At 40.3% G+C, this 26471-nt stretch overlaps 1 protein-coding gene across 2 annotated transcripts; it reads right to left on the bottom strand.

The window, feature by feature from the left end:
• Nucleotides 1–8252: 8252 nt before the first annotated feature.
• LOC133540724 (sentrin-specific protease 5-like) lies at nt 8253–25079 on the bottom strand. 2 transcript variants are annotated; one of them, XM_061883581.1, is made up of 11 exons: nt 24929–25077; nt 20761–20775; nt 19124–20674; nt 17450–17558; nt 17231–17378; nt 16019–16066; nt 15769–15846; nt 15546–15683; nt 14706–14789; nt 9667–9717; nt 8253–9489 (listed from the first exon to the last, which is right to left on the bottom strand). In XM_061883581.1, exons 3-11 carry the CDS (start codon nt 20535–20537, stop codon nt 9379–9381), a joined length of 2181 nt encoding a protein of 726 aa, XP_061739565.1. In that variant the 5' UTR covers nt 20538–20674; nt 20761–20775; nt 24929–25077; the 3' UTR covers nt 8253–9378. The 2 variants fall into 2 exon arrangements, with proteins under 2 accessions (XP_061739565.1, XP_061739564.1); XM_061883580.1 differs by having other exon boundaries at nt 19124–20775; nt 24929–25079.
• Nucleotides 25080–26471: the final 1392 nt, after the last annotated feature.

Here is a 26471-nt window from a genome sequence, read left to right as displayed (position 1 = left end):
TACATACATTAGCTAAATTAAAGACACTACAATTGTGACACTCACTGTTGACAATGAACCTTACCACTTACCTCAATTTTCATTTTGTTTTTATTTAGTGACACTTCACTGTATGTTTTTTATTTGTATTTTTTAGTCAGTTCGTTTGATTTTCTATCTGCTTGTGGTTAAGAGGAAGGCAGTACATTATCACCCACCGTGACAGAAATGTTGAACGGGAAGGAGGGGCAGAGGTTTTTTTTATTAAATTTTTTTATTTTGTTATATTTTTTGGGGGAGGGCAGGGAAACACGTTTATGTTGCTCAGCACCTGTATTGTGATTTCCCTATCAAGTGAATGAACAAAAATGTAAAAAAAAAAAATTTTAAAATAGAGATAAAGGCATCATGTAATGACAAAAAGCTGACAAGTTGATATTAATAGTACATTTGAAAAAACTTTCATATATATATATATATATATATATTATATATATATATATATATATATATATATATATAGATATATATATATATATATATCTCTATATATATGTATATATTAGGGGTGGGCAAATTAATGCCTTAATTACGAGTTAACTCATCAATCTATTAACGCCGACAATTATTTTATCGCACATCTGCGTATGTTGTTTACATGCTTTTATTTTGTTAACGCCTTTTCTTAACAAGATGGCGTCGCCCGCGGCGTCGAGGGGCTCTTGGTAAAGATGGAACATTTGGCAAAAAAACCGGACAATTCTGCAAATTTCATGGCTGGCTTACAGCGTGGTCACTCCGGGATCACTTACGACCGCCGGACAATTCTGAATGTGGATAGATCGGGCCGTTTTGGACTGAATGACGCGTGCTTGCTAGACCGGCTAGCTAGCATGGGAATACTTTGCCGGCTACATCCAGCGGCTTGTGAAGCAGCGGAGTATTTGTGTTGTCTGTCTATTTATGAATAATGCAGACGAGGAGTGTTGGCTGAGTTCTTAACGTTTACTTTCAGAGTGTGCATATCACAACATACAAGATGCCGTCATGGCGACACAACCTATACCGGGCTACCGCGCATGCTCGTCACTCCTGTTGCATGCTGGGTAGGGTAGTTCTTTTTTCCCTGGCTCATAACATCACCATATAGTACCATGTATATGCGTTCAGTTTATCAAAGCACCAAGCAAACAATCGGAAAATTCCCATCATGTTAATTCCTAGATATGGTCATAATTATTTTAAGTGCACTACGCAAAATACACACAACATTATTAATATTGCTACTACGGATAATTTGATCAAAAATTCCCTAAAACAGCCCACCACCTATAACATAGGTTTTTTTAAACATAAGATCCCTGATAAAAAAAATGTTTCTGCTGTTACCTCAGAAATTGCCTGTTCAGATGTTATGATTGTGGCTCAGATATTTGTATGTAGATTATATTTATTTTCCATAACAAACAGGATAACCTAAATACCCTGGCAGTGGCAATAAGCTTAAATGTTTGTATTTACATTTTTTGAGTTGATTTTCATAAAATATGCTATTCAACTGCTACTGTTTAACAAGGACTGATTTAAATTGTGTTTGCACAACAAATGTTTTGGCGCTTTTGTTCATGTGGGAGAATATTCCAATAAAGGTGCACTACACACTACTTTTGAATTCATTATTGGGCTTTGCGTATACAATGCAGTTAATCGCGTTTAATCGGAGAAATAGTGCGATTAACTTTGATTAAATTTTTTAATCGTTGCCCAGCCCTAATATATATATATATATATATATATATATATAATAATAAATAAATAAATGGGTTGTACTTGTATAGCGCTTTTCTACCTTCAAGATACTCAAAGCGCTTTGACACTACTTCCACATTTACCCATTCACACACACATTCACACACTGATGGAGGGAGCTGCCATGCAAGGCGCCAACCAGCACCCATCAGGAGCAAGGGTGAAGTGTCTTGCTCAGGACACAACGGACGTGACGAGGTTGGTTCTAGGTGGCATTTGAACCAGTGACCCTCGGGTTGCGCACGGCCACTATATATATATATATATATGTATATATGTAGGTGTGGGAAAAAATCACAAGACTACTTCATCTCTACAGATCTGTTTCATGAGGGGTTCCCTCAATCATCAGGAGATTTTAATGGAAGCATTCACATACAATGGTTTATATAGAGCACAGAGTGGGTGGGTACAAGCAGGCGTAGGGTGTGGTGATTGGCTCATGTGTTACCTAGGAGGTGTTTCCGTCTATGGCGGCATGTTGAAATGATTTCACTGCGCTTGTTGAGGGATGATAGATCTGGATGATATATAATAAACAGTTTCTCCTTTAGAAACCAGACTTTGCAGAATTCTACCGAACTCAGCAAACACATTTGGAACCTCACAGACAATAATGTTGAATATTCAATAACATGGCAAATTCTTGCATCCAGCACACCTTACAACAGTGGTAATAAAAGATGCAACCTATGCTTAAAAGAGAAACTGTTTATTATACATCATCCAGATCTATCATCCCTCAACAAGCGCAGTGAAATCATTTCAACATGCCGCCATAGACGGAAACACCTCCTAGGTAACACATGAGCCAATCACCACACCCTACGCCTGCTTGTACCCACCCACTCTGTGCTCTATATAAACCATTGTATGGGAATGCTTCCATTAAAATCTCCTGATGATTGAGGGAACCCCTCATGAAACAGATCTGTAGAGATGAAGTAGTCTTGTGATTTTTTTCCCACACCTACATATTGCGCTCTACCACGGTATCGAGCACTATTCTCCGGATAATCCAATCAAGACATATATATGTATATATATATATATATATATATATATATATATATATAGACCCGTCAGCGATCATGTTCTGTCTCCCTGTAATGTTTGTATGATCTTCAATGGGATTGTGCTGAAAATGTTAATTTTCCTGAAATAACTCTCCTGAAGGAATAAATAAAGTACTGTCTAATCCATCTAATCTAATCTAATAAATACACACATATGCATGCTTTTTATATACAAATGCATGCAAGATTTGGGACCCCTGCCTCAAAAGAAAATAATGTTTGCCTTGGTGGCATTCCAACTTGCCTTGGTGCCCTAAAATATGAGCCTTAAAAAGTTAAAATTCAAGGCCTGTAAGCGGAAAAATATGGATGAATGAATAGATATTTTGCTAGAACTACTTGTACATACAATAAAATATACATAGCAAGTAGTAACCGTTCTATTGGGTACAATTATTTCAAAATGTACATCACTCAGTATTAAAGTAGATAGTTCACACTTCTTAGTATTGCAGTCACTATATATTTCGAAACATACTAATTCGTTGTCTTCTTCCCCAACAATGATCACAAAAAGTGCCATATTTAAATAGTACTTAAAGCCAAGGCTATATACTTTACTGCTTAAAAAGGCTATTGACCAAATTTAGCTCTCTGCCCTACTATCTGTGATAACTGCTTACTTGCAGCTCTGATATCCTTAAATCTTCCAAGTTTGCCATTTCCGTCTCCGGTGTGTTAATCCTTTTCATTCAGTGCCTTATATTTCCATCTCAAAATCTTCTTTTGCTGAGCTTAATTAAGCTTCTCCTTTCCAGACTATTAGCTTCAATGAGTCATCTAATGCCTTTTTCTGTATCGTCTGCATGTTGACGCCTGAGAAATCATTCAGGCAAACATAAATTATTTAATTTTTTTTTTTTTTTTTAAAGGATCACACATCCACTTCAGGATCCTGGGTGGGCTGGAACCAATCCCAGCTGACTTCGGGTACTGACAACACAAGCAAGAGACAAGATGCTTGGTTCGCCTAGTGCAGGGGTTGGCAACCTTTACCACTCAAGACCCATTTGGACCCGTTTCACAAAATAAAGAAAACAATGGGAGCCGCAAAACTATTTTGAAATTTAAAATGAAATAACACTGCATACAGAGGTTTTTTTTTACCTTTGTCCTATGTATAAACCAGGGGTCTCAAAAAAGCAGCCAGCACCTTAATATGAATATGTAATGACAGTGGGGCCTGTGAGGTTTATATGAATGCCGCATGATAGCATCACACTTGCCAAACCTCCCGAATATTTCGAGAGACAACCGAATGTCATATCAACCATTCTCGCGAAAGTTTGCAGAATATCCCTTGATTAACAATAATAAGGGCAATCTTGGAAAGTGCTGCCTTTGACGCCATCTACAACACGTCCAATCAGCTTGCCAGCCCAGTCACATGTCGTACGATGCTTCTACTGACACATGCAAACGATTGCAAGGCATACTTGTTCAACAGCCAAACAGTTTACACTGAGGGCCATGATATAAAGAACTTTAACACTCTTAATAATATGCGCCACACTGTGAACCCACACCAAACAAGAATGACAAACACATTTTGGGAGAACATCGGCACTGTAACACAATATAAACGCAACAGAACAAATACCCAGAATCCCATGCATCCCACTCTTCCGGGCTAATTATACACCCGGCTAGCACCAAATCCCCCCGACCCTTCCGTGCGTCGGTTGAGGTGGGCGGGGTTTTGTGCTAATGTAACCCGGAAGAGTAGGGATGCATGGGATTCTGGGTATTTTTTCTTTTGTGTTTATGTTGTGTTACAATGCTGATGTCCTCCCAAAATGTGTTTGTCATTTTTGTTTGCTGTGGGTTCACAGTGTGGCGCATATTAGTAAGAGTGTTAAAGTTCTTTATATTACAACCCTCAGTGTAACGTGTATGGCTGTTGACAAAGTATGCGTTGCAGTCACTTTCATGTGTTAACAGAGTTTGGGATTGAAATATGACCAGTCGACACGTAGATCGCGTGATGTAAAAGCGGGCGCGATGTCATGTTGTAGAGGAGGTTAAAGATGTTGCCATCACGCCACACCCTCAGTATTGAAGTCCAGTTGAAAATTGGAGAATGTTATCCCCGTGTGATTTCTGAGAGAGGCACTAAAATCCGGAAACCTTACGGAATAGTCGTTGGGGTCGGCAATTTAGCAGCTGAGCCACATCAGAGTGATCAAAGACCATGAATTGATTAACGTGGACCCCGACTTAAACAAGTTGAAAAACTTATTCGGGTGTTACCATTTAGTGGTCGATTGTACGGAATATGTACTGAACTGTGCAATCTACTAATAAAAGTATCAATCAATCAATCAAAGCCGCATGCGGCTACGGAGTCGCGGGTTGCCGACCCCTGGCCTAGTGTTAGTAGAAAATATAATCATAAAACTTCCCTTGACTGACAATTTAATTTTAAGATTTGTAGGGGGGCCTTTTTTTTACATAATTAATATTTTTTTACAAAAGCTATCCTCCATCAAATGCAGGTGGTTGGGTTTGAAGGCTAGTAGCAAAGTGCCACACAAGTTAGTGTTTTTTTCTTTTATGTAACTTTTGGGTTCTAAAATGACAAATCCTGGATGCCAAACACATTTCTCTCAAGAAAAAAATACAGCTGAAGTTGAATTTTGGGCTTTGCTCGGAAAAGCATTACGCAGGAAACAAGCAATTTCTTAATAGGCCAAATGAGGAAAAGGGAGAGAAAAGATGATAAAAAACCATTTACCCATCTTTCACCGACAAATAGAACTTGTTCCCTCCTTGTGTTTACTGTTATAGTTACTCAACAAAAACACACTTGACAGCACTTAAACATACCCCCCCAACTCCTCAAGTACCACCTCAGGAAAAATGCTTGCTCTCCAAGTACCACCTCAATGACAAACATACAAATTCAGTAGCGTAGAAGGCCTAAATAGTCAATAAAACATGTTTTATTTAACGCATATTTTTAATATTTTGGGCCACTTAAACATTACACACAGTTTAAACATTAATACTGTTTGAATATTCAATTAAGTAATTATTTGGCATACCATTATTAGATTGTGGTGGTGAAACTCATTTGGGGCCGCATTGAGGAAAATCTCTTCAAACAAAAGCTGTGGCATAATAACTTTTAAATAAAGACAAATTCAGATTGTTTTCTTGGTTTTACTTTCACCAAAATAGAACAAGCACGTTCTGAAAATGTACACGTAAATAATCCTCTTGGCAAAACTTGGAAAGAATTAGTGCAGTTTCAAAAACACCCTGAAGAACACAATTAACTTGGACTTTGTCTCAGTGTATTTGCAAAGCCATCAAACGTTAAGCACTTCCTGTTGACAGTTCACCATTAAAAGATGCGCGTGGCAAAGCGACCAAATGCTTCCTTTTACCACTGCATTGGTGACATTTGCAACTGCCACAACACATTCATTCATTTATCATCATTCAAATATTAAACAAAGTCATAATATAAACAAAATAATTTATCAAAATGACATCATTGCCAAAATCAAGGTAACATAACTACAAACTTAACCATTGTGGATATGGTATATTTAAGCATAAAATAAAATAGAACAAACACAACAAATGCAGAAACACACATTAAGTAAAAAGGTGAGCATCGATACTGCATCAGTCTGCCGCCAGCCAAAACAGGAGTAGCAGATTGCTTGCATCTGCTCTGATTCATTTAGGGCCAGCCAATCCAAAGGGCACCTAAATTCAGCTAACATGTTATCTTTAAACAGTGTCCTGTGACGTGGCTTACACTTGAAATGCCATTGTGACACCCAGTGGACACATTTAAAACAGCAGTTTCTTTGATTAAAAAAAATGCAGCTCTCTTTATACTGAGCAAACTCATCCTGCAGGTCGCTGGCCGGATTAAACCATACGTTTGACATTCTTGCACTAGATGGATCCCGCGTACCGTTTGAGAATACCTGATCTAGATAACATGTATTGGATATGCTTTGATGTAAAGATTTTGAGTAAATATTGCTCGACAGTTACATTAAGAGCTCGTTTTCTAAGTCTGTCTGCAAGATGTCTGTTTGTGGAGGCGTTCCCAGATTGCAAATGGAGTTACAACCCACCCTCTCCAAAATTACCAGATTTCAACTTTTGTAATATGCACACCGCTAAAATATAACATTATATTATAAGTAGAAAAGAATGAAAATCACCATAGGTCCCCTTTAAGCTGTGGCAGTGTTGTAGAAAGTTACACAAAAGGTTCAACTTTAGCATCTCATAGCACAACTGACTCAAAGACTCCCTAGCAAAATTTGAAATCTTAATGCTTCATTAAACCACCGTGAAATAAATAGAGACACATACACATGCTAGAGACCGCCACTGCCTTAAGAATGTTGCCATGTTGTGATCGCGCTAATTTCAATGGGAATGTCTGCCTGTGTTGCACACTCATATCTTCACTTCATTTCCTCCATTACGTTCACAGAGATGTCAATTTTCAATTATCTCTTATTGGTTTGGATTTATCCACTCTTATAAGCAGTATGGGGGGCAAGGGAGCTTAGCATATGTGAATGTTTTTTGTCCCCCTTCATCCTTGTGGCGCCCCTTAGAGAAAGCCACTTTAGATTATTATTATTATTTTGCTTATAACTGAGTTTGAGGCACCCCTGCTTTACTTGGTGTTTTTATTTTTCTTATTTTAAAACAAATACAAAATTGTTAAACCTTTCTCAAATTATATTTGAATAATTGGTGATGTCTCGCCCTAATAAACAAGTATATACATTTAAAGTTTCCAGATGCTTGTTTTTGTAGGTTCAAAAGCTTAATGTCCCTTATTGGAGAAGCTCAAGAAACAAATAATGTAATTAAAATAAAGCAACAGTGGGTTCTTCCGAGGATGTTGTAGTAGTAATGATTTGTGCAGTCCTTTGAGACATTTGTGATTTGGGGCTATATAAATAAACATTGATTGACATTGATTGATTTAGTGCTCCCCCTTGTGGTCAATGTTAGTAGTACAGTAGTAAATGACTGGCTTATATAACGAGGTAAAAATTAAAATAGCCTATGAAAAAGTATGTTTATACGTTGCCCCAATAATTGCTATAGTACAACTATCATAATCCCGATTCAAGCATTTCAACAATACACATTAAAAACATACCATATTGTCATATTTTTGTTTACAATGATTTAAACTCTTCAAACTTTGTAATAAATATGTCATTTTTGTATGTTGTACACTTGTTTGTTTCTCAAGAATGTGTTCTATAATATAATGATTCTATGAACCCATCACCAGATGTTATAGCAATCTAAAGATAAACAAATACAAAAGAAGCACAGTTTTCATAATTACAATCAGATCAGCTGATGAATCAATTATTTTAAAAAAACACACAATTTAACAAGTTTGAATATTTATCTGAAGGATTGCATCCCCTAAAAAAACGGTCTGTTCAAGTACAGGTAAAACATCTTCAATACAACTACTGCTTGTTGCCTCAATTTTTACCTTATCAAAAACATATTAGAGGGACAGAGAAAAAAGAGAGAGAAAGAAAAGCAACCCGTTTGCAGCAGTCTCTGCATTTTAAGAACAATAAAAATGTGTCTTTAGCCAAAAGTGAGCATTTACAGTCATTTAAGTACAGTTAAGTGTGGTAATAAAACTATAAGAAGAAAAACAGACGAATAGGACACTCTGGAATTATATGCGAGGTCCACTTGATTCTTTCAATGCTTCTACACTAAATACTTGATAGATTGGCTGCTTGGCTGACACTTATGTCAGAGCTGTGGCCTTAATGTTAGCAGCTTTACCTCTACACCCAACTAACAACAAGAAATGGATGGACATTGAGCTAGAACATCTGATTAATAGCTTCATAAAAAAGGAGGACTTTCAAGAAGAAAAGTTTATGTGTAATTTGACAAAAACCTGATATTCTAAAAGGGAGTCAACTATACTGTATATCCCTGTTTCAGCCACAGCCAACGTTTGTTGCCAGCTTCTATACTAAGAAGTCAGCGCCCTGCAGAGACAGCAAGGAAAGCTACGGGGGTCAGTACAATCGTTTGATATTCTAAACTCTTCAGCTCCGATAACCGTGCAAATATTAGCAGTCCAGGGAGCAAAGGACCCAAGGGCCATCTTCAAGTTTTAGGTGAACGGTTGGTCCACTAAATCGCACCACCTTTTCTTGAAATTACATGTTCGAAGACATAAACACACGAGGCGTCGCTGTTTTAAAATCCATCAAGTTTAAATTGGCTGCTCCGTTTAGAATCCACGCAGTTGGTCTGAGCAAGAGAGGGTCCGAAGAAGAGCGACTGGCCATGCTGAATGCATAAAAAAAAGGCAACGTGAAAACGTAAGAGTCCAGCATCAGTAGGAGGCCACGTCAGTAGTTCTTGTGTGGATCTCATGTAACAGACGCTCAGTAAAAGTAAGATCTATCTGACAAGCTTTGGCAGCTCTCCTCATGTAAATAGGAAAGGTGAGCTCAGGGGATAATTTCTCAGTCCTTTAAGAGTTGAGGCGTCGGTCGCAGAGCTCTTTGTAGATCCGTTTGCGAATGTGAGGCATGTCCTCCTGACTGAACAGCAGGGGCTGCTTCACCGAGAGACAACGGCAATACTGGCAGATGCAGGAAAGAAACAAAAAAAAAAAAAACTGAGTCGAATGATAAGTTTGGATGCATTTCCGATACTGGACATTCTCATCTTTAGACAGACGAGGAAATGGGAGGAACATGAAACAAGCAGAGGAGATAAGAGAGAGTAGTTGAAATGAAAAGGTAAAAGAAATTCTCACCTCAAGGACAAAAACGCCGCAGTCGCTATCGTTCTTCTGCTGAGGAATACCCTGAGGAGTCAGTGAGATCAGTTACACAGCTATATAACGTTATTTGAATATAATTGCATGCAACAGAAGACAGAAATGTATTCCACTTGGCACAATCATTTTTTCTTGCATTCTACTATAAAAGTGGATACACTCAAAGTTAGATGTAACACTGTCTTTGCGGTACAAGTATGACAATCGTGTTATTCCCAAGATCACGTTATAGAGAAATACTTATTTTTTACCCATTTTTTTTGCAAACGTTATGCGCTATAGCTTGGCTGCCTATAACTGCTTGGTGGATAGATCGCATCTATGCCCCCTCATTATGTATATGGTGGATTGTGCTTGCACGTCAAAAACGGGATGGGCACCAACTAGTTTTGGACATCACTGGGTTGATATTTTGTTATTTGTATTTAGTTGTTTCTTTTTATTCCTTATTTTTGGAAATGCTAATAAAGATTTAATGTGTAAGTGTTACAATCTGGTAACATGTCTGCAAAGGTCATGTCTCCCAGGATGCAAAGAACAGTCGGAAGCAGCTTGCAGGTAAGATTGCTCTTTTAATTCCAGTCGGAGGCACAAAAACATACAGGGCATTAGCCTAGCATTAAGCTAACTGGCACTCAAACGGTGCAACAAGAAGGTGGAAGTGTTGTAATCAAGAAGAGAAACTGTAAACCAACACAGGACATGACTAATGGAAATATGTGATCGGTAAAAAAAGCAAAACACCATTGACTCTTGCAGAAAAAAAACGGGGGAAATTTTAGGATCCATGGCACGATCGCATTATACAGAACATTGCGTTATATTGGACCTGCGTTATATCGAACTTTAATTGTACCCTGGGTTTTATTTGTCTCACTTTCTCGTATAATTACCTTTTCATTGAACCGTTTCAATACGGGGGTTTCGGTTTGGTGCGGAGCAATACCGAACAAGTTCAACACGTACATATGAAGTAGCCGCCTATGCTAAAGTCTTAACAAGCTGCTCCGCTCCGTTCTGCCTCCTTCTCTGTCTGTACACAGCACCCTGCATTGTCCCGCCCACACAACCATCTGATTGGTTACATACAAAGCCAATCAGCAATGCGTATTTAGAGCGCATGTCATCAGGGCTTCAGTGTCGATGTCGAGCAGATAGGTCTTTAGCAGGGGAGCAAATCACTCTCCCCAAATTATATTCCAAGTCAACTACTCTCTAAACATCACTGAGCCCGTTGACCCTCTAGAAACGAACTGCAGCTCAGCTCACTCGCAGTCCTGGCTTTAGATGAAGGCTAGTTAGCTTTTAGCGAAACGTTAACTCATTTTGCGGTGTGTGTGTACACGCGTGTGTGTAGGTGTGCGTGTGTGTGTGTGTGTTACGGACAGTGTTGATTGAGGTGTGTTGAAGCAGCAAAAAAGGACATTATAATGAAGAGTTTCTGTAATGTAGCAGCCTAGTTTTGAATGGCAGGGTCCATGCTATCACATGTTGATAAAAATATAACATTTACATAATAAAAATTAACTACAGGCTTCCCCAATGCAGTAATAAATTAAGCATGATGAGTTGACTTGAAACTGTTTAATGTTGCACTTTTTATATGTAGAAGAAAAGTTGTGTCATTTTATTTCATCTAAGCAACAACTTGAGGCAGTTTAATGTGGATTAACGTGGCCAGAATTATTATAGTTCCCAATGTTAGAAGGATCAAGCTATTGTTTACAAATTTGGTAAATACCCAAAAAGTGTATATTTTGTTGTTTTCTTACTGTACCAAAAATAAACCGAACCGTGACCTCTAAACCGAGGTACGTACCGAACCGAAATTTTTGTGTACCGTTACACCCCTAGTTATCGTACAGCCAAACATGTCGTGACAAACTTTATGCTGTCTTTAAGTTCAAGTGGAGTGGTATTTCTTTTTTTCGACGCCGCTAGTGGCCACAATAACTAATTAAGCCAAACTCATTACGCAATATGTTGAATGATGCGAACACGTTTGTCAATGAAAACTTTTGGCGTGCGCGTGGCTCAAAAGGTAGAGCGGACGGCAGAAACTTGATGGTTCAAGGTTCAAATCCAGCTTCCGCTATCCTTGCTGCTGCTGTTGTGTCCCTGGGCAAGACGCTTCCCAGTGCTACCCACACTGGTATAAATGTAGCTTAAATGTAGATAATGGGTTTCTCAATATAAAGCGCTTTGAGTCACAAAAGAAAAAGGGTTATACAAATATAATTCACTTCACTTTCTATGCTTCTTCCTCAGAAACGTATTTGTAAGTAATATGCAACTATAATTATTTAGTTATTGGCTGTGATATTTTTGTGTTTATATTAACAAATGTGGTGTTTTTAACTGCAATTTTGCTCAATTAAGGACACTTTACGAATATCTAGCTTGTGTGCTATTTTTTGCTTCGCTGTTGTGTAGCTGCTTGCTCTTAATAGCTTTTAGCCTACAATGCTTACCATTTGTAAATTACTTGGCTAAATTTCAAGAAAAGACTAACCTCATGTGCTTATTGGAGGACATTTAGCTGTTAAGTGGCTGTCCAGCAATGCACGAGTAAACACACTACAGGACTGCTTGTATTGAACATTTTAGATGCTCACCGATATAATCCGATACTTCTTTTCTTCTTGCCTGTATAGGACTAATATCAATCCCTAACAATCCATAAATAATAATGTGCCCAACTAGCTTCAATGTCTTTTTTTATATACGTTTTAAAATAAATGTTTAACAATTATAAATGTTGATATATTTTTGTAATAAAACTATTTTTTGGTTTAATAGTGTATTGCTGGTGTATTGACATCTTAAACACGATAGTTAAACTGGGGCAATTGTGGCTGAAACCTTACATGATGGTTGTCTAATACATGTGTACATAACAGCAGTTCAAAGTACCCACCCTTTTTGGGTACACTCGAGGGAGTACTGGAAAGTGCTCCCCCGGGTGATTCTCTTGTCCTACTGGGGGACTTCAACACTCATGTTGGCAACGACAGTGAAACCTGGAGAGGCGTGATTGGGACTTTTGTGCTCGTCACAATTTGTCCATTACAAACACCATGTTCAAACATAAGGGTGTCCATATGTCCACTTGGCACCAGGACACCCTAGGCCGCAGTTCCATGATCGACTTTGTAATTGCGTCATCGGATTTGCGGCCTTATGTTTTGGACACTCAGGTGAAGAGAGGGGCAGAGCTTTCTACCGATCACCACCTGGTGGTGAGTTGGCTGCGATGGTGGGGGAGGATGCCGGACTGACCTGGCAGGCCCAAACGCATTGTGAGGGTCTGCTGGGAACGTCTGGCAGAGTCTCCTGTCAGAAAGTTTCAATTCCCACCTCCGGAAGAACTTCGAACATGTCACGAGGGAGGTGCTGGACATTGAGTCCGAGTGGACCATGTTCCGCACCTCTATTGTCGAGGCGGCTGATCGGAGCTGTGGCCGCAAGGTAGTTGGTGCCTGTCGGGGCGGCAATCCTAAAACCCCTTGGTGGACACCAGCGGTGAGGGATGCCGTCAAGCTGAAGAAGGAGTCCTATCGGGTCCTTTTGGCTCATAGGACTCCGGAGGCAGTGCACAGGTACCGACAGGCCAAGCGGTGTGCGGCTTCAGCGGTCGCTGAGGCAAAAACTCGGACATGGGAGGAGTTTGGGGAAGCCATGGAAAACGACTTCCGGACGTCTTCGAGGCGATTCTGGACCACCGTCCACCGCCTCAGGAAGGGGAAGCAGTGCTCTATACTCTCGGCAGGGTTCTTGAGGGTGCATGGGAGTTTGTCCAACCAGTCTACATGTGCTTTGTGGACTTGGAGAAGGCATTCGACCGTGTCCCTCGGGAAGTCCTGTGGGGAGCGCTCAGAGAGTATGGGGTATCGGACTGTCTTATTGTGGCGGTCCGCTCCCTGTACGATCAGTGCCAGAGCTTGGTCCGCATTGCCGGCAGTAAGTCGAACACATTTCCAGTGAGGGTTGGACTCCGCCAAGGCTGTCCTTTGTCACCGATTCTGTTTATAACTTTTATGGATAGAATTTCTAGGCGCAGTCAAGGCGTTGAGGGGTTCCGGTTTGGTGACCGCAGGATTAGGTCTCTGCTTTCTGCAGATGATGTGGTCCTGATGGCTTCAGCTCTCACTGGATCGGTTTGCAGCAGAGTGTGAAGCGACCGGAATGAGAATCAGCACCTCCAAGTCCGAGTTCATGGTTCTCGCCCGGAAAAGGGTGGAGTGCCATCTCCGGGTTGGGGAGGAGACTCTGCCCCAAGTGGAGGAGTTCAAGTACCTAGGAGTCTTGTTCACGAGTGAGGGAAGAGTGGATCGTGAGATCGACAGGCGGACCGGTGCGGCGTCTTCAGTAATGCGGACGTTGTACCGATCCGTTGTGGTGAAGAAGGAGCTGAGCCGGAAGGCAAAGCTCTCAATTTACCGGTCGATCTACGTTCCCATCCTCACCTATGGTCATGAGCTTTGGGTCATGACCGAAAGGATAAGATCACGGGTACAAGCGGCCGTAATGAGTTTCCTCCGCCGGGTGGCGGGGCTCTCCCTTAGAGATAGGGTGAGAAGCTTTGCCATCCGGGAGGGGCTCGAAGTAAAGCCGGTGCTCCTCCACATCGAGAGGAGCCAGATGGGGTGGTTCGGGCATCTGGTCAGGGTGCCACCTGAACGCCTCCCTAGGGAGGTGTTTAGGGCACGTCCAACCGGTAGGAGGCCACGGGGAAGACCCAGGTCACGTTGGGAAGACTATGTCTCCCGGCTGGCCTGGGAACGCCTCGTGATCCCCCGGGAAGAGCTAGACGAAGTGGCTGGGGAGAGGGAAGTCTGGGTTTCCCTGCTTAGGCTGTTGCCCCCGCGACCCGACCTCGGATAATCGGAAGAAGATGGATGGATGGATGGATGGATGTGTACATCATGATAACTGTGCAATGACATTTTTATTGAGCTAAATGCCATTGTAGTAGTAATAGTGACTTGAGTATAAATAGTCTATTATGTAGTTACCTTGATGATTGCAATCTTCCAGCCTTTCAGGAAATCAGACTTTTTCTGCTCTTGGGCTTCTGACTGAAGATATTTCATGATGTTCTAACAGGGGACCACACAGACACACAACAGTGAGCAACAATAACTCTTCCAAAAATAACATCCAACCATAGAGGTGACAACAATTAAAAGGAACAATTGCCATTGTTGTGGTGCTCACGTTGGTAAAGAAACAATGACATGTTGTTGAATTGACCTCTCAAAACAACCTGATCTAAAATTTCAACAAAATATCAGGATGTGTATAGTGCATCAGGAAAGTATTTGCAGCGCTTCACTTCTTCCATGTTTTATGTTACAGCCGTGTTCCAAAATGGAATACATTCATTTTTGTTCTCAACATTCTACAGACAACACCACATAAAGACAATGTAAAAACAAGTGATTTATTTACTTTATTTATTTTGAAATGCATTTGCTAAAAATAGAAAAATTAAAACACTTTTCAGATTGTCAATATGGGGTATTTGTAAAATTTTGAGGACACACAAAGATTTTGTGTGTCCTCAAAAATGGAGAAAGGCCGTGACATTTAAATGTGGAATAAGTGAAGCACTGTGAATACTTTCCCGATGCAATGTATTTGAATTGAAATACAGTAGAAAGATTCCCAAGAGATCCCCAAAAGTCTTCAGCTGTGTCAACAGAGACTGCATGTTTCTGCACCAGCGAAAGCAAAAGAAGCCTCGATGTGACAAAACCGAACAACATTTTACAGTCCGTATGAAAAATGTTGTATTTTTGTCACATTCGTGGTGTTTTGCTTTGAAAGAACTGCACATGTTCACTGGCACTCACATCTGCGGTGTGTCGGAAGACGATGCCTTGGCTGTCAAAGTAATTGATGGTCTTGGTTGCCATGGTGACGGTGACAAGAGACCAATGGATTTCTAAGTGTATGGGAAAGAGCAGTAGCCATTTGGAGAACAAATCCACCTGAAATTCGTCCCGCAAAGAAAAACTGTTATAAAAAAAAATGTTTAATGTTCATTAACATCGTAGTCATCACTAGTCTCCTTACTTTTTTGGTCCATCTTTTTACACCCTCATAACCCTTGGCAACCAACTGCTTATGGAAGAAACTGTTGAAAAAATGAACCTAGAAACCAAACATGTTTTTAAACCATAGGGCTGGATTTAATAAATAATAGTAATGGTATGATATAATTAAACACTTAAACTATACCATACAAGATCATTAACACGCACCATTAAAGTACAATTCTGTCTTTTTTTAAACCCATAATCCACACTCACAGGATATAACTTACATTGTGTTGTGTTGCTTCCATAATCAATTCTCCATATGTGTTGATAATCTGGATGAAATGAGACATAAAGTGAAATACAAAAGATTATTTAATTGATTGTCACAATGTAGTATATGTGCACAAAATCAACATTTCATTTTGTACATGTGCAGTGGTACCTCAATTTAGGAGTGCCCCAACTTAAGAGTGTTTTAGGATAAGAGTAGTCCCTCTGCTAATTGTTATACTTTAGGTTGCAAGCAAAAATGTGAACTACAAGCGTCCCCATCATTGATTGGCATAGCAAATGAACCAACCAAAACATTGTGTCTACTCATTAAGCATCAGTTTATAGCTAGAGATCAACATAACTTGGTTTTTCAAATATGGAAATGCAGAAAGTAGATGTATATGAAGGTGCTAAGAAGAAGTGGATGATATTCGTTAAATTAACAAAAGAAATCATCAACAACATGACAATGCGTGCCGTCAACTCGGCAAAGCAATTTGAGCGCATCACTGCTAGTCGGCACCATGTTGCGGCAGAATGAGTCTCACGTCAGCCAAGGACGCCAAAATAATATATAAATATATTGTCTATTAAAATATTAAAAAGCTGCTGATGGTGTGTTTGACAGAGAATCAGCTTGAGAAAGAGATACTGTAGAATTCCACTCTACAAAATAATAATATTTCATCAAATATTATAATTACATTTTCTATAATATTTGCTTTCAATCCTTAAGATTATATGAAAGTATTTTAATGACATGCTAAATGTTAAAATTGTGCTGTTTGGGGGTCCAAACCCCAATTAAATAGATTTCAATGGAGACATTTATTTAAAATACGAGTTTTAAGTGAAGAACTCAGTCACTGAACCAATTAGGCTCATAAATTGAGGTACTACTGTATATATTAAATGTATCATTCATACATTTTCTATTAACAAACCATATAACCAGAATTTTTTTTAACCGCACACTAATCTCTTTTGAAGTCATACGACATTGAGAGATGAAGACATACATACTTTGGTTATAAACTATCGACAGCAGCCGACACTGATGAACTGTGGATAACAATAATTTATGGTTACTTTTGGCGACTGTAACATGAAAGCACTATCGCTCATAATTATGCAAATTGGGGTATGGCGTCATCTAACACGCCCCCACAACGCCACATTTACGCATTTCTGTGGGGAAACACTGGACTTCCACCTTCCCTTACCTGGTCATTTAGCCAATTCTGTTCCTCCAGCGTGCTGAGGTCTTCAAGGCTCAACGTGTGTTTGTTGTACATGACCATAAAGCTAGCAACAGGTGCAGAGGCGAGCGCTGCTTTGTACCGCTTCATCTCTTCCAGGACGTTCAGTCTCCTGCAACAAACGCGTTAATATGTGAGCAGAGTGGATGACAGACGTTTCATGTTGCGTGTACATGCACTAACTTGTTGGCGGGGTCGTCACAGTTGCCATTATCCTTCAGGTAATCCAGGACATCTGTCTCACTGACAGGAATGAAACTGCCATATTTTAAGTAGAAGCTCTCCAGAAACTCTAAAATGTATACGTCATTGTCACAGGATTAGATTTCCCCGCTTCTTGACAGGTCAACGCAAAGCGCTGACTTTGCAAATTTAAATAATGCGGCAACCAAACAAGACATATTTTAAAGAACAAACATTATCTAACAGCATGTGTTTAATGTACAAAACTCGGATGACGTGATAAATACCTCCTGGCCTTCAAAACTAAGGTTGTGCCAATCAATCGACATAGGACGATTTTCGTGAAAAAGTACATGATCACAAGATCACAAGTGATGATTCCATCTGGCTGACAAGTGGTTAGCTGCTAGTTATGTGTCTCAATACATTGTGGAGCCGCTCCCATGAACTAATAATAATCACCTCCATTACGGAAAATAAACTGCATTGCTGCATATCTTAAGCATCATTATTATGTATTATTATTATTATTACTGGAAGATGTGGATAAACATGTCATACACGGAGAGACAGCCAGAAGCAGGCATGCTAATAGCTAAGCTAACCATATTTAAACAACAACAAATAAGTTAAGTTAAAGTACCAATGATTGTCACACACACTAGGTGAAATTATCCTCTGCATTTGACCCACACCCTTGATCACCCCCTGGGAGGTGAGGGGAGCAGTGAGCAGTGGCGGTGCCCGCACCCGGGAATCTTTTTGGTGATTTAATCCCCAATTCCAACCTTTGATGAGGAGTGTCAAGCAGGGAGGAAATGGGTCCAATTTTTATAGTCTTTGGTATGACTCGGACGGGGTTAGAACTCACGACCTACTGATCTCAGAGCGGACACGCTAACCACAAGTGCTTAGTAAGATTTTAAGAAGTGGATATGTAAGCAGCAGAAAGTAAGCAGCTATTAACAATTTATTCCCTGCTTGGCACTCAGCATTAAGGGTTGGAATTGGGGGTTAAATCACAAAAAATTATTCCCGGGCGCGGCGCTGCTGCTGCCCACTGCTCCCCTCACCTACCAGGGGGTGATCAAGGGTGATGGGTCAAATGCAGAGAATAATTTATCCATCCCATCCATTTTCTACCGCTTATTCCCTTTCGGGGTCGCGGGGGGCGCTGGCGCCTATCTCAGCTACAATAGCCACATCTAACTTTTAACAAGAAAATAAAATAAGTAGATTAATAAGAGTTACAGAGGGGATACTATCACAACAACTGTTGGTGTGTCAACATTGTTGCAGTTAGTACAGGACAAGTAAGAGTAGGATCGAATCGATCTATAAAATGGTGGTGTCAGTAGATCATCAATACTAGAGTGATCAGAACAATATCTTTACGTTTCTTAAAATCATTTTGTTTGTTTTGTTAATATTTACAAACTCAGAGTTTAGATGAGTCGAGATAGTTTATGCTTTGGTTTAGTTATTGTGCACTATTGACTTTGTTTCAATAAAACAATTGTATGTAATAAAAGAAAAAAAAACTAGTTAAAATATTGTTAAACTGTCAATAACACTCACCAAAAATACATTGGAAAATGTACATTACGTGTTATTGGTATTGGTTTTGGCAGCATAAAACCTTGATGGAATGTTCTTATTCAAAACCCATCTTACCATGGACCAAATGAATAAGTCGCTCCAGGTTATCACCATTCTGCGCCGTTGCATCGGTCTCTTGTGCATTTGCTTCATTTGGCAGATCATCATTGGGTTCTTCCCCTTTTTCCCAGGTTTCAGGCTGACAGTACAACCTGTGGTCTCTCAGCGCGCAGCTGTGCGTACTGTTGCACAGCGCGATAGGACCGTTGTATGAACAAACCGCCACTGGATTGTCCGTGTCCATTGGTGTGGATCTGTGGTCGAGGTCTGTGGGTGAGCTGGCGTTTCCATTGGACAGAGTAGGTGATAAACATAAGGATGAAAGGTCTGTCCTCTCATTCTCTTGCTCTACCTGCATCTCCAAGTCATGGTTTGGAAGACATCCTGGCCTTAAAGGAGAGGTGGACTCTCCTGATAAGCAAAGTGTTCCGTTTCCTGCTTCGGTCATGAAGGTTATGTCATCAATTGGCTCTTCAGCTTTTGTCTCAGACAAACTTATCTCATCTTTATTTCCAATCTGTGATAAATCCAATGTACAGTATATCTGCGGCTGGGCTTCAGAAGAGATAACAACCTCATTTCCAATACCTTGTTTAATTCCAATGATCATTTTCGATGCCAAAGGACCTGCCACTCCTCCCCGGCCAGGTTTACCGCCTCCTCTCCCTCTTACAAGCACCATACTTCTGCCAGTCATTCCTGGGGACAACACCTGCCCGATCTTTTTGCGTTCTGTTTCAGCAACCCGTGAAATTACTGTCAATATGTTCTCCTTCTTTTGCACAACATAGTTTGTTACTGGTCCATCTGGAGGACTGACATGGACATCTGAAGGAGCAGCAGAATCTGACTGTGGATTTGAGGTTTTATTGTTCCCATGGGTGTCATTTTCTTCCCTTGTTTCCCTTAATTTACCTTCCGTCAGGTCACAGTCATTAATTATCAACAACTTGTCCCCGTCTTGTCTTTTTGGGGTGTCCTGAAGGTGCCGTCCAACTCCCCTTCCCTTACCTCGTCCCCTTCCCCTCCCCCTTCCTCTGCCTCTGCCAGGAGGTCTGATATCATGTCCTTTGCTGTTGGGGCCACAACAGTCACAGGCCTTAGGAACCCTCTTTCTGCTTGACGTGCGGCCATTGACTGTTCCCTGGGTGGGATTGGTTGACTGTGTAGCGGATGGCAAATTCCCTTTAAGTGCTATTCGCGAGGTTACAACTGAGGGCATATCATCCTCAGGAATCTGAGTAGAAGGCTGCGTGGTGTCTGAAATGGGGGTAACATCTGACCCAACTGAGTCAAGGAGCTTTGCAGGGCTATGAGCGAGGTCTTTGACAGTATCTTTCAGAGGCAGCACTGGAGGAGGTGCTGCCTCAGTTACATTAGTTGAAATAGAAGTTGTTTTCATTGGGGAAGCAGAGTTGCTGTGAACCATGACGTCCTTTTTTTGCACTTTAACCCCATCCCCAAGACTCCACTTTTCCCTATTTGTCTTCTTCACTACCAAGTCTGGTACAGTGGGTTGTTTTGGGGGGTTTTGAATCAAGAAAAGCAGTTGTGTTCTATGTCTTCCTGTTAAATGTCACAGGTGCAACAGATGAGAAATTGGGATTACTGAGTTGCTCAACTGCAGCTATGTACTGTTCTTAGGATTGTACCTGAACCGGAGTCTCCTATAGGATAGGAGAAACAAAGTAGCAGAGAATTAATACAGAAACAGTGATATCACTAGAATAAATGAGGCATTGGTTGGTAGTAGAACTGCGCAATATAAAATATATATGATATAAAATTGGCCAACGATAGAGATTTTAATACAATCGTGATAACGGATGTTGATCACACATTCTGGCTGTTTCCACAAATTTGACAGCAACAAGCGAACGACCGGTTCCACACTGCAATGTCGCGTCCTCGCTCACAGCTAATGTCTTTTTATAGTGCAACTTGCCGCAATGGCAGCAAATTAACTGTTTCTTACGTATCCAAGCGCACGAGGAATAGCTAAACATGCTACACTAGACATTGTAGAAGAATATGTTATCTGCTAATCGCAAGTTAGAGCTCTTGAATGTAAACAGGGTGGGCGAATTGGTACAAATATCGACAGGAACAATACAAAGTAGTACATTTTCAGGTTGATACCACACTGGTTAGAACAATATTTTTTACTAGCAAAACATCTACTGTAATTTTTGTTATTGTTTACAACCTCTGGAAATAAGTCCCTGGATGTAGGAGAGCCGTAAGGAAAAAAATCTAAGTATTTTAAATCAGAGCCAATATTAGGTCATAATCAAAAAATTTAACTCTTATTGTAACACCACCATCCTGGTATTTTGTCTGATTATAACTGTGATCAAAAATGTTATTATTCTATGGTGATATTCCAGTATACGTTCTCACGCAGTTGCTTTTAGCTGCGGGCATTACACTAGAGGCTCTTCCCACTCCTTCTTGTGTCTCCTTTTCACAGACAGCAAGCCCACTGACTTACACACGTCACACACTCCCACGTCATATGCCCTCACAGAGCAGAGAATTAGCAGACTGGGTAACGTTAGCTGTGATGCTAGCGGAGCAGTGCGAGTGGTAATACGAAAAATGAAGGAAAAATTAATTCCCAAGAAAAACAGCAGGGGGTCTACCGTCTGGCGGTGGTTCGGCATGAAGCGGGAATATGTCGAATTGACAACTTTAATTTGTCAAGTGTGGGGCTGGGGCACAAGCGTTGCTACCAAAAGTAGCACTACTGCTAATATGTAGCATCATTTGAAAAGACACCTGCTAATAACTGTTTAATAAATAAAGTTTTGGTCAGTTGACTTAGTTGTGATTTCCTTCTCTGCATGAAAGTTTAAAAGTAGCATATATTAATGCAGTATGAAGAAGAATGTTTTAATGTAGAGAAACATAAAATCATAATCCTGCTGTGATTATATGCATCCAGTGTTAATTCAAGGCTAAGGCAAAATTTTGAGATATATTTCATGTATCGCGATATGGCCTAAAAATATCGAGATATTTAAAAAAAAAGCCACATCGCCCAGCCCTACTATATATCCCCTGGTTGAAGACTTACGGTCATTAGAAAACATCAGTGCACATCATAATGGCAGCTACACTTTCCATTTTACACAGGGGTCTCAAACACACGGCCCGCGAGCCGCAGGACGTTATTTTGCGACCCGCACCTTAAATGAAAATTTAATGTTGGTGCGGCCCGCGAATTTTATATGAATGGCGCTTTACAGCGTCATACCCATAAACCCCCGATTTGGGAGACTCCCTATTTCCAGTGTCCCTCCAGGGCAATCATTCTCCCAGATTTCACCCAAACAACAATATTAAGGGGGTACCGTGGAGGCACTACCTTTAACGTCCTTTACAACCTGTACAAACAGCGTGCCAGCCCAGCCACATGTTGTAATAAGTTTTTGTAGACGTACTGTGTGACTGCAAAACATACTTGATCAACAGCCACACAGGTCACACTGAGGGTGGCCGTATACACAACTCTAACACTGTTACAAATACAGTGGGGCAAAAAAGTATTTAGTCCAGCCATCGATTGTGCAAGTTCTCCCACTTAAAATGATGACAGAGGTCTGTAATTTTCATCATAGTTACACTTCAACTGTGAGAGACAAAATGTGAAAAAAAAAATCCAGGAATTCACATTGTAGGAATTTTAAAGAATTTATTTGTAAATTATGGTGCAAAATAAGTATTTGGTCAACCATTCAAAGCTCTCACTGATGGAAGGAGGTTTTGGCTCAAAATCTCACGATACATGGCCCCATTCATTCTTTCCTTAACACGGATCAATCGTCCTGTCCCCTTAGCAGAAAAAACAGCCCCAAAGCATGATGTTTCCACCCCCATGCTTCACAGTAGGTGTGGTGTTCTTGGGATGCAACTCAGTATTCTTCTTCCTCCAAACACGACGAGTTGAGTTTTTACCAAAAAGTTCTATTTTGGTTTCATCTAACCACATGACATTCTCAAAATCCTCTGCTGTATCATCCATTTTGGTATAAACTCAACTCGTCGTGTTTGGAGGAGGAAGAATAATGAGTTGCCTCCCAAGAACACCCCACCTACTGTGAAGCATGGGGGTGGAAACATGCTTTAGGGCTGTTTTTCTGCTAAGGGGACAAGACGATTGATTCGTGTTAAGGAAAGAATGAATGGGGCCATGTATCGTGAGATTTTGAGCCAAAGCCTCCTTCCATCAGTGAGAGCTTTTAATGGTTGACCAAATACTTATTTTCCACCATAATTTACATATAAATTATTTTAAAATTCCTACAATGCAAATTCCAGGATTTTATTTTCACATTCTGTCTCTCACAGTTGAAGTGTACGTATGATGAAAATTACAGACCTCTGTCATCATGGCTGACTAAATACTTGTTTGCCCCACTGTATGTGCCACACTGTGAACCCACACCAAACAAGAATGACAAACACATTTTGGGAGAACATCTGCACTGTAACACAACAAAACAACTACCCAGAATCCCATGCAGCCCTAATGCTATCGGGCTACAATATACACCCCCGCACCCCAAACCCTGCCCCCTATTGTAGCCCAGAAGAGTTAGGGCTGCATTGCATTCTGGGTATTTGTTCTGTTGTGTTTATGTTGTGTTACGGTGTTGATTTTCTCCCAAAATGTGTTTGTCAATCTTGTTTGGTGTGGGGTCACAGTGTGGGGCATATTTGTAACAGTGATACAGTTGTTTATACGGCCACCATCACTGTGACCTGCATGGCTGTTGATCAAGTATGTCTTGCTGTCATTACCCGTGGGTCTGCAGAAGCCTCATTCAATATGTGACTGGGGCAGCACACTATTTGTATGGTGGAGAAGCGGACGAGACGCCAGGTTGAAGATGACGCTAAAGGCAGTGCCATCATTGCACGCCCTTAATTTTGTTACACGGGTGAAAATCGGGAGAATGATTCACCGGGAGATCGTCGGGAGGGGCACTGATATTCAGGTGTTACCCGGAAGGATCGCGAGAGTTGGCGGGAAAGCCATTAAAAGAAGGTGAATTCATTAAAACTTGTTAAATTTAAAAAATATATATTTTCTTGCGGCCCAACCTCACCCGATTTCTGCATTCAGTAGCCCCCAGGTTAATTGAGTTTGAGACCCCTGATCTTAAATATCTAAAATAAATATTTGGGAATGTCCGGAGGGCCAGATTGAAAAGCTCAACGGGCCACATGTGGCCCCCGGGCCTTCATTTGCCAACTTCTGCTTTAAACGCTTGACACTGAACTGAAACTAGCAGCATCCTTCAAAAGAGGTTTGGCAAACCTATCCATGCAGTATCTATACTTTTTATTTACATTTTTAGAATTCCTTATTGAGCAACGCATGAACATAGTAAGACGCCAGTCAATGTTGCGTTATATTGCTAAATAACACAACGGTATTCAAAGTCTCCAAATACAACTTTAAGAGCAGTAATTTACGAACAATGCAAGAATCCGTCACAACAACAAAATGTTAAGATAAATAGAGAAACTACGCTGGCCAAGCTCAGGAGACCACGTATTTGATGTTATTTACTTATTTTTCGACACACAACAACAATTAATACTCGTGTGAGAGCGAGTGTGTTAATTGAGAATCTTTTGAATAAGTTATTGTTTCTCTTGAGGGCGAAGCTAGCCGAGTTAGCTCGCGGCATCCAAAACAGAGACGAGCAAACGGAGGAGAGAAGTGAAGTCTTGAGCGGGAATTTGCAATTCTAAATGCATACACGGTACATGTTTGGGAAAACATATAAAATAAACATTCGTGTACATTACCTCGATATTGGGATGGCAAGAGTTATGTCTCGCCATAATTTGAGGATACAGGCAACAAATTGTGGGCGAATATTGATGGCGTCACGATGTCGACGTCATCCTCGTCTCATTCCGTAAATCCCCGAACGAGGTTTCGTGTTACTGAGCTCGAGGCCTTCTTCTTCTTCTTCTTCTTCTTCTTTTGTTTTTATGGCAGTTGGCAAGCAACCTTCTGGTCTGCATTACCGCCACCTACTGTAATGGAGTGTTGACCGAGGTGGATCCCTACTCTATATTCTTTTATTTAACCCAGTGTTTTTTAAATATGTGTATATTGTTTTGTATCCTATGTTTTCTGAATGCAATCCTAATATACTTCCCACTTCTAACCTAATATTTTCTTTTGCTAACTTATTTTCCAGTATTTCTCTTTCTCTATTGTATTTCCTACATTTAAAATGGTCAACATTCTCTATTTGATGGCAAAAATCACACAGCCCTGTTGTATGTTTTCCTATCAATGTTAGTGAACTATTTAGATATGTATGTCCTAATCTCATTCTAGTAATAATGTCTTCTTCTTTCCTATTTCTACCCCCTCCTCTCATGACACCTACTCTCCTCTGGACTTTGTAAAACTCTCTACCTTTTATTTCCTTATTCCAATTATCCTGCCACTTTTTATTGTGTTCAATCTTAATTATGCTCTTCACTTTTTCTTTACTGTGCTTAATCTCCATGTTTACTTCTGTTTTAGTGGTTGCTTATTTTGCGTATCTATCAGCTAACTCATTTCCCTCAACTCCTACATGAGCAGGAACCCAGAGAAATGTTACCACACCTCCCGCTTTATTTATCCTGTAGATTGCCTGAACTATTTCATAAACTATATCTAGTCTTGTTTCTGATGCTATGTTTTTTATGCTCGTCAATGCACTGCTGGAGTCCGAGCACACGACTGCTTTCCTTGATTTGTTTTCCTCTATACAGTTAACTGCCATATAAATTGCGACCAATTCTCCCGTAAAAACAGATAGTTTATCACTGATTCTTTTATTTAACACTATATTTCCTTGGTGGATAACTACAGCAGCTCCTACTTTACTATTTATAGATTTTGATGCATCTGTGAATATCATGATGTTATCAAAAAACATTTCCTCAATCCAATGTTCTATCTGGTAACTATTTAAATTTCTATTCTTCAGTAATTGCATGTTTACCTTTGGGTTTTCATACATCCACGGTGGTATTGCAGGAATTGGTACTGTAGGGCTGACTTTAATATTGTCAATTTGTGCTTTGATACATACATCTCCTATTATCCACCCAAAACTATTCATTTTTTTCTTCTCTTTTTCTTGGCAGTTTATTAGCACTTGACGGGTTGGATGTCCTTGCTTGGATCCTTTTAAGTTGGCCCAATACACTGCTGAGAGTTGATCTCTCCTCATGTCCAAAGGTTTTTCGTTCATTTCTACTTGTAATGCTGCCACTGGGGTAGATTTAGTAGCTCCACAACATAACCTTAACGCCTGCGACTGGATCCGGTCTATTTTCCCAA

The sequence above is a fragment of the Nerophis ophidion genome, linkage group LG22 (assembly GCF_033978795.1).
Source record: "Nerophis ophidion isolate RoL-2023_Sa linkage group LG22, RoL_Noph_v1.0, whole genome shotgun sequence".
In the NCBI taxonomy this organism is placed as follows: domain Eukaryota; kingdom Metazoa; phylum Chordata; class Actinopteri; order Syngnathiformes; family Syngnathidae; genus Nerophis; species Nerophis ophidion.
This window is presented reverse-complemented; position numbering and strand designations above follow the sequence as displayed.

What these genes read in the sequence shown, in the direction of transcription:
- LOC133540724 (XM_061883580.1), bottom strand. Translation starts at nt 20,537, where the DNA reads ATGGTTCACAGCAACTCTGCTTCCCCAATGAAAACAACTTCTATTTCA. An exon ending in TGGAAGCAACACAACACAAT is followed by an intron (nt 15,847 to 16,018) that starts GTAAGTTATATC and finishes TTTGGTTTCTAG; the next exon opens with GTTCATTTTTTCAACAGTTT. An exon ending in GCGGCGTTTTTGTCCTTGAG is followed by an intron (nt 9,490 to 9,666) that starts GTGAGAATTTCT and finishes TGCATCTGCCAG; the next exon opens with TATTGCCGTTGTCTCTCGGT.